The sequence below is a fragment of the Macrobrachium nipponense genome, chromosome 24 (assembly GCF_015104395.2).
Source record: "Macrobrachium nipponense isolate FS-2020 chromosome 24, ASM1510439v2, whole genome shotgun sequence".
Classification (NCBI taxonomy): Eukaryota; Metazoa; Arthropoda; class Malacostraca; order Decapoda; family Palaemonidae; genus Macrobrachium; species Macrobrachium nipponense.
The window spans coordinates 23,010,120-23,020,119 of NC_061091.1; the positions used below are offsets into that span (position 1 = coordinate 23,010,120).

Here is a 10,000-nt window from a genome sequence, read left to right on the forward strand (position 1 = left end):
TTTGGCCGTAAATTTACCTTGGAGAGGGAGAGACAGACAGACAGACAATTCTTTGCATTATTCCTGAAAGTATGACTGAGAGAGATTTATCCCTTTACATATATTTTGAGAGAGAGAGAGAGAGAGAAGAGAGAGAGAGAGCAGAGAGAGAAGAGAAAGAGAGAAGAGAGATGATGGAGAGAGAATTTTAAATCTTTGCATTATCCCTAAAAGTGTGACAAAGAGATTTACCCCTTTACATATATTCTAAGAGAGAGAGAGAGAGAGAGAGAGAGAGAGAGAGAGAGAGAGAGAGAGAGAGAGAATTTTAATTCTTTGGAATTTTCCTGAAAGAGTGACTGAGAGAGATATTATATCCCTTCACGTAGTTCTGAAAGAGAGAGAGGTTTATTCACGGTTTTTTGTCCATCTTATTATTCGCTTTACTGGGTTTTCATAACATTACGAATTTTTCAATTAAGAGGTTTTGTAAATACATGAGCGATTTTCATAGATTTCTCAGGCCTGACTTGTTCGACTTCATAAAAATTTTGTTGAGTTTTTTTGTAAAATTCTGCTGAAAAATGTATGGTTGATTTATGGTACTATTCTAAAGCAAAATCACGGACAATCTGGAGTGACATAAATATATAACATCACCAATCGTCTTTGAGACGCCCCAAATGCCACGTTACCATCTTTAACACTACCAATATATATGGCACTAAATACATATTTTTTTATTCATAGTAAAAGAAAAATAGTTAAGATATAATAAAAATAACTCTGAATTAAAATCTTCAAAAACTAGTAGTTGCGAATACGAAATGCCTTCATACGAGCGAAAGTTTCATGAGGGGTCGTTGCATGCAAGCAAACTGCTCATAAAAATCTGCATTTATGAGAGCAATTAGGACGCCAAGTTTATACCCAAATATGAAAAACTAATATATGAATAAACACACACACACACACACACACACACACACACCACACACACACACACATATATATATATATATATATATATATATATATATACCATATATATTTTTTTTTTTTTTTTTTTTTTTTACTCGGCAACCTTTCTCTGTTGGAAGAGTACTGTTCGTATAGCACTAAGTAACCATACATTGAGATGAGGCTGCTAGCCCCACGTCTTGTCCAACGAATGTTCAATTGGCTTATGTGCCGACATTAGGCGGTCACCCATGTAAGTACTGACCACGCCAGTGTTACTTAATTTGGTTCACCGAATATATATATATATATATATATATATATATATATATATATATATATATATATATATATGTGTGTGTGTGTGTGTGTGTATGTGTGTGTGAGTGTGTGTGCATTAAATAAACACTTATGCATTCATCTATATCATATATACAAATATATATATATATATATACATATATATATATATATATATATATATATATATATATGAAATATACACGCGTACATACATACACATGAAATGTTTCAGCATAAACGCATGTGAAAATGTAACAGCACTTTCCACATTCGTACGATTGCAAACCGTTAAAATGCAAAGGTTATACTACTCCATGTAATGATTGTGAGGTAAAGAGCTCAAGCTACGTTGTCAAATTACGGAGTGCCTCACTGAACAAAGCACCATTAGTATTTAGTGGTAGAGCTAAAGCAATAACCTAAATGAATATCAGGTTAACTATTTCTCTCTCTCTCTCTCTCTCTCTCTCTCTCTCTCAAACACATCGAATACATCTCTGCAGAAGCAATTTCACAAATTTTATGTGAATCCTTCTTCCACGATAACTAAGGAAATACTATGAAAATCTTTCTATATATATGAAACACTAAATTTCTGAATGAAATTAAGACAAGTTTAATTTACTTGTTTATTAACGAAAGCTTCAAAACTGGCCCCCGTTCTTATTTTAATTATTATTTTTCTCACTCTTTTGAAACCAAGCATTCTAGCCATGATACAGGAACTGATACACGCAAGGAAATTACAGGAATGTTAGTGATTTATGTAGAAAACAAACACATTATACTGAATCACTTACATATATTTCGTAGTTGTTCTAAAATGAAGTTGATGCCTCCTTTAGTGCTTAAATTTTTTTCTGTACAAGAAAACTATTGAGATGGCTTTGTTTGTTCGCCCGCACTATTCCTGTCCGCTCTCAGACCTTAAAAACTACTAGGGCTAGAAGGCTGCAAATTGGTATGTTGATCATCCACCCTCCAATCATCAAACATTCCAAATTCCTTCTATAAATATTATCTTAACACTCGTACAAACACCAACAATCACCTCAGTGACTAACAAATATATGCAATAAAAGTAGAAGCAGTAGCAGACATAAAAATATATATTTGAAATTCAAATTCGACAGACGGTACAAAGAATCCCGTTATGACAGATTCCCACCGCTCATATAACCGTCACAATAAAATATGAGACATATGCTATTATATTGTACATATAGCTTTTGCAACATCCGCAAATAACAATCCCTTACATCAAATACATTTTTTTAGTCTCTTGGGGTAAACAGGGAAAGAACCTCGGGGAGGAGGAGGAGGAGGCGGGGGAGGAGGAGGGAGGAGGAGTAGGATGAGTAGGAGGGAGGAGGAGGAGGAGGAGGAGGAACATCTTACTAGGAGAGTTTGGTCTTTTCAGTTTAAGTTTGTATAATCAAGGAATGAGTTTCATGGACATCTGTTGAAACAAGGATCTTCCCCATGTGGGTCATCCGACTCGAGTGCTTTCTCCGACCCTCAAACAAATCCCCTTTAAAAAGGAGAGAGAGAGAGAGAGAGAGAGAGAGAGAGAGAGAGAGAGAGAGAGAGAGAGAGAGAGAGAGAATGTATCTTATCTCCTTCCTCTTTCAGGAAAATAATATTCTTCCCGTTTTTTGACGACACAGCTTATAACGCCACCAACACATAAAAAACAACAGTAAATAGAAAAACTGTAAAATAACAGTTAACAGAAAAAACTGAAATAACTGAAGCCAAACAAAATTCTTCTAAGTAATTCTCCGGATGAAAGAAGTATGTTAAGACAGCCAAGGAGTACATGCAAACCATGCATACCATTAGACCACTAACACGAAAATGGTTCTTTTGAGTAAATTTACGAAGCATTTCAGTGGCAACACATTTTATATCTCAACAAAACTCGATAAATAAAATCCCATAGAGACCATATTACTGCCAGACGTATTCCTCCTAAGGGGCTCGAACAATTCACCTTTAGGAAACCGCCTTTTCCAAAATACGGTAGGTGGCCTTCCCTCACTTCAATACCGCAACATCACCCGATGTCGCAATGAATCACAGCTAGAGCGACAATGACATTTTCGGTGATAAATGTGGCCTAAAGAATCAGGAGAGAGAGAGAGAGAGAGAGAGAGAGAGAGAGATGGATAGTTATATCGATGACATCACTTTCACTCCGCTGTTAACGTAACGTAACGCTTTTAAAGCGCATTTTACCGTCACGACGCGTCGTTCAGACAGTTCAATTTCCCTTGGGGAGGCGAGAGGCGCCGGATTATTCTGATGATATGTAGACGCCGTAGCGTGGCGTGCGATATGGTATCTGCCAGACATCATACCTTGTACTGCAAAATATGCGAGGGTGTTTCTATGACAAACTGAAATTGCTGGAAATGGCGTCATATGACGGAGAAATATGCTGTCGTCCATCACATAAAACAAGTAAAAAATTCGCAGAATTTTCTTCGGCGCAACTGAATTTTCTGTGCCACGTATAATGAAGGCCACCGAAAATAGATCTATATTTAGATGATCTCAGTACAAATGCTGTACGAGCCGCGGCCCATGGGACTTGAACTTCGACCAGGTGGTGGCCTATCCTATATCGTTGCCAGACGCAAGAATATGGCTGACTTTAACTTGAATAAGATAAAAACTGATGATGCTAGAAGGCTGCAATTTGGTATGTCAGATGATTGGAGGGTGAATGATCAAAATACCAATTTGCAACCCTCTAGCCTCAGTAGTTTTTAAGATCTGAGAACGGACAGAAAAAGTGCGGACGGACAGAAAACTAAAATAGATACAATGAAACATTGAAAAAGTTTACACGGCCTCGTATGACAGGGTATGCGCCAATCGTCCAATACATGAAATGAAAGCATCACCAACACGTGAATGGTCTTTTATGACAATGAATGTGATATCGTCCTTTAAAAATCTTGTCACACACAAGTAAAAAACGTAACCGGCTCAATATGATAGGCTTATCGTTCATGATATAAAATTGAAAACATTGCATTACCTATGCACCCTATCACAAAGGGGAGTTTTATTTTGACCATAACATACAGTGGGAACTCTAGGAAAACACAAACACAGGCTGACATCATTATATATATATATATATATATATATATATATATATATATATATATATATATATATATATATATATATATATATATATATATATATATAGTATATGTAACATATCCTGTCATATATTCACCTTTTCTTCAAATAAGGACCCACAGCTTCCAAATATTGGCGAAGCAGACTGTTTAGAGGAAAAATATTTCCAATATCGCCCTAACATCTTTAAAATTCAATTCGGCGAGCAATAAGGTTCGCCCACCTTTAAGCTGACGTTACGATAAAAAAAAAAAAAGTTTTTTTATTTCTTTATTCATTCTGAAAAGTTACCAGTTTCCTTCAAGATGGCTGCTCCAAACAAAACATCTTAAGTCAATGTAATAGGCAAATCTTTTCATTAGCAATAACTGTTGTTGAAACTACACACTAAAATTGTCAATATCGTCAGCTATAGTAAGTACCTCCAGAATTTCTCATACAAAACTCCTGTGCAAGAGGCAAGATATAAACTTCTTGATGCTGTGAATACACAGCAGAGGCAGAGGCTTCATAATTAATACGTGGCACTAATGGGGTTCCCGCATCAAGACATGGGCATAAGTTCAGAAATTAACTTAAAACCTATTTAGTAATTAGGCCGCTTTTCTACCTTCACTGTTTCCTCCATGTGGATTTTTATGAAATATTCTGGCAACGGTGGATCTCGAGACTCGCAACAAGTGGTGATTGTATTTCAGAAGATTGAAATGGAAGTTTTGGGGGAAATTGACCTTTTGGGAAGTGGACTATTTCGGGTCGGGGTTGCAGTCTCCACAAAACTTTGTTTTTGCTAATTTTTTTTCAACCTACAATATCCTTATATATATATACCCTAATATTATATGATATATATATCTACACACACACACACACACATATATATATATATAATATGTATATATTATATATATCTATATAATACGTGGACGCGTTGTGTACATAATTTATTACTGATAGCGGCATTGAGGCTGGAGCTTTGTTCATAATAGCTTTTGCTTTTGAATGTATATATTCATAAACACATAATTATAAACTCATATGTATATATACACACACAAATATATATATATATATATATATATATATATATATATATATATATATATATATATATACACACACACACATTCAAAAGCAAAAGCTATTTTTATCAAAGCTCCAGCCCCATTGCCGCTCTCAGTAATAAATTATGTACATAACACGTCCATCAAAGTCAGCAGCTGCTCTTGAATAAGAGACGCGGTTTTGTCTACAGATACGCAATGGAAAGAGACATCTTGTTATTTATTAAGGAAAGTAAAAAAGGATTTCCCTTTGCAAAAGGAAACGTGAATACGAAATGGCCCTTGTTTTAATAAAACGGACAAACGAAATATAAAAAGTTTGCGAAACAGGCTTCGATTCCATAAAAATGGAAAACGGAAAAGAGAAAAACTTCACGAAACATACTCCGGTTAAACATGACTGGAAGAAGTGAAAGGTAAAAAGTTTGCGAAACAGCTTTCATTTTAGCAAAAATGCGGAAAGGAAAAGACAAAGGCTTCTGACATTTTGTAAGAAATATTACGCAACAAATGCAGATGTTTTTCATACGAAAATGACTGTACCCTACGTAAAAAATAAATAAATAAATAAATAAATAAATAATAAAAAATCAGACACAAATTGACACGGTGACATTTCTTACCTTATATTCCAACTTAATTTTTTTTTATTAATCCATAAGAAAACCCTAAGTACCACAGGAACCAAATCACTGCTAATCTGTATTACACATAATAATAAGTAACAAACCTAGGTTTTATTTGTAAATAAATGAGTTCACCCAACGAAAAACAAATTGTTACAATTATGGGCACACTAATGTCACTTTATAGCTCTTTTTTTTTTTTTTTTTTTTTTTGTTTTGGACGGAAGCGGAAACTACGTGCCACAGCAACTCAATCATCGCCGTTTCGTAGGAAACATAAGTAAAAAATGCAGATTTTTTACCCCTAAGAAAATTACCGTACCCTACGTATCAAAGTAGTTGAAAATTGGGCAATCTGACTCTTAATATTTTATCTTCCTCATGTCTCTCCTTTGTATTAACTCCTACACAAACTACGCAAGTGCCCCAGCAAACCAATCATCGCAATTTTCTATGACACATAATACGTATAAAATACAATCTTTTCCATATGAAAATTATTGTACCCATCGTATAAAAATAGTTACCTATGGAGTGCTTTAGCTCTTCATATCTTATCATCCTCCCTTATCTTTTCTTTTATGTTATTAAAGCATGCGCAAACTATGTGGCCTAGCAATACAATCGTCACAATCTCCTACGACACACAATACGTAACAAATACCTCTTCATCATACGCAACAAATGTAGTTTTTCAAAAGAAAATGACTGTACGACACGTATCAAAAATGTCACGAATTGGAGACGCTCATGGGTAATATCTCATATGCATTCATTCATTCTATTTTTTAACACATTCGCAAATTACTTGACCCCCTCCTGGACCCCAATCACCGCCACAGAAACTGAAAAAGTCAGCAACACTCACCCATGTCTCCTTTTTGGCGTCGGGATCGACGAATATGAGATGTGTGGCAGTGAGGTAGAGGGTCCCGGTTGACCTTCTACTGCTAAACCGATCGAGTAGCCGAACGTTCTCCACCTGCAATGAAAAGAGAATATTTTGTGCTATTTAAAATTTTGATATTTTCTATTATATATTTCTATTCCTTAAAAAAACAACAACAACAACAACATAATAATAATAATAACTAATGAATAATAATAATAATAATTATAATAATAATGGAGACAGATAAATCTGTACATATAAATACTGGGGATTTCTTTCTCCATGAAACAGTTAACCTTGAAATTTAATTCATTCATATTTTTACCTACTTGCTTACTAATCTATCAATTTGTCTTTTTTTCTAGTAACTGATCTCTATTTTTTGCATTCCCTGCTATCTTCTCTAATTTCTTCCAGATGAACGCCACTTTCTTTGGAAGCTTGCATTTCACGTCAATGACCATGTATAAGTTTATCGTCTAATTAATAATAATAATAATAATAATAATAATAATAATAATAATAATAATAATAATAATAATAATAATAATAAAATAATAATAATAAAAGCCATAAAACACATGGGCAGTGCCAGTAATCAGATACAGCGCAGGAATAGTGGGAATGGACGAAGGCAGAACTCCGCAGCATAGATCAGAAAACCAGGAAACAAATGACAATACACAAAGCACTACACCCAAGAGCAAATACGGACAGGACTATACATAACACGAAAGGAAGGAGGGAGAGGATACTAAGTATAGAGGACTGCGTCAACATCGAAAACAGAGCACTGGGGCACTATCTGAAAACCAGTGAAGACGAGTGGCTAAAGAGTGCATGGGAAGAAGGACTAATAAAAGTAGACGAAGACCCAGAAATATACAGAGACAGGAGAAAGACAGAAAGAACAGAGGACTGGCACAATAAACAATGCACGGACAATACATGAGACAGACTAAAGAACTAGCCAGCGATGACAATTGGCAATGGCTACAGAGGGGAGAGCTAAAGAAGGAAACTGAAGGAATGATAACAGCGGCACAAGATCAGGCCCTAAGAACCAGATATGTTCAAAGTATGATAGACGGAAATAACATCTCTCCCATATGTAGGAAGTGCAATACGAAAAATGAAACCATAAACCACATAGCAAGTGAATGCCCGGCACTTGCACAGAACCAGTACAAAAAGAGGCATGATTCAGTGGCAAAAGCCCTCCACTGGAGCCTGTGCAAGAAACATCAGCTACCTTGCAGTAATAAGTGGTACGAGCACCACCCTGAAGGAGTGATAGAAAACGATCAGGCAAAGATCCTCTGGGACTATGGTTATCAGAACGGATAGGGTGATACGCGCAAACGACCAGACCGTGACGTTGATTGACAAAGTCAAGAAGAAAGTATCACTCATTGATGTCGCAATACCATGGGACACCAGAGTTGAAGAGAAAGAGAGGGAAAAAATGGATAAGTATCAAGATCTGAAAATAGAAATAAGAAGGATATGGGATATGCCAGTGGAAATCGTACCCATAATCATAGGAGCACTAGGCACGATCCCAAGATCCCTGAAAAGGAATCTGGAAAAAGTAGAGGCTGAAGTAGCTCCGGGCCTCATGCAGAAGAGTGTGATCCTAGAAACGGCACACATAGTAAGAAAAGTGATGGACTCCTAAGGAGGCAGGATGCAACCCGGAACCCCACACTATAAATACCACCCAGTCGAATTGGAGGACTGTGAAAGAGCAAAAAAAAAAAAAAAAAATTAATATAATAATAATAATAATAATAATTATAATAATAATGGAGACAGATAAATCTGTACATATAAATACTGGGGATTTCTTTCTCCATGAAACAGTTAACCTTGAAATTTAATTCATTCATATTTTTACCTACTTGCTTACTAATCTATCAATTTGTCTTTTTTTCTAGTAACTGATCTCTATTTTTTGCATTCCCTGCTATCTTCTCTAATTTCTTCCAGATGAACGCCACTTTCTTTGGAAGCTTGCATTTCACGTCAATGACCATGTATAAGTTTATCGTAATAATAATAATAATAATAATAATAATAATAATAATAATAATAATAATAATAATAATAATAATAATAAAATAAAAGCCATAAACACATGGGCAGTGCCAGTAATCAGATACAGCGCAGGAATAGTGGAATGGACGAAGGCAGAACTCCGCAGCATAGATCAGAAAACCAGGAAACAAATGACAATACACAAAGCACTACACCCAAGAGCAAATACGGACAGACTATACATAACACGAAAGGAAGGAGGGAGAGGACTACTAAGTATAGAGGACTGCGTCAACATCGAAAACAGAGCACTGGGGCACTATCTGAAAACCAGTGAAGACGAGTGGCTAAAGAGTGCATGGGAAGAAGGACTAATAAAAGTAGACGAAGACCCAGAAATATACAGAGACAGGAGAAAGACAGAAAGAACAGAGGACTGGCACAACAAACCAATGCACGGACAATACATGAGACAGACTAAAGAACTAGCCAGCGATGACAATTGGCAATGGCTACAGAGGGGAGCAGCTAAAGAAGGAAACTGAAGGAATGATAACAGCGGCACAAGATCAGGCCCTAAGAACCAGATATCTTCAAAGTATGATAGACGGAAATAACATCTCTCCCATATGTAGGAAGTGCAATACGAAAAATGAAACCATAAACGACATAGCAAGTGAATGCCTGGCACTTGCACAGAACCAGTACAAAAAGAGGCATGATTCAGTGGCAAAAGCCCTCCACTGGAGCCTGTGCAAGAAACATCAGCTACCTTGCAGTAATAAGTGATACGAGCACCACCCTGAAGGAGTGATAGAAAACGATCAGGAAAAGATCCTCTGGGACTATGGTATCAGAACGGATAGGGTGATACGCGCAAACAGACCAGACGTGACGTTGATTGACAAAGTCAAGAAGAAAGTATCACTCATTGATGTCGCAATACCATGGGACACCAGAGTTGAAGAGAAAGAGAGGGAAAA

General features: G+C 36.1%; 1 protein-coding gene across 1 annotated transcript in view; it reads right to left on the reverse strand.

Annotated features, from left to right (window-relative positions):
- The window catches only part of LOC135205515 (myotubularin-related protein 6-like), a 638,726-nt gene that overhangs the window by 217,784 nt on the left and 410,942 nt on the right, over positions 1–10,000 (reverse strand). Inside the window, 1 exon segment of the mRNA XM_064236258.1 lies at positions 6,957–7,070. Within this exon segment, the coding sequence (XP_064092328.1) occupies positions 6,957–7,070 (114 nt within the window).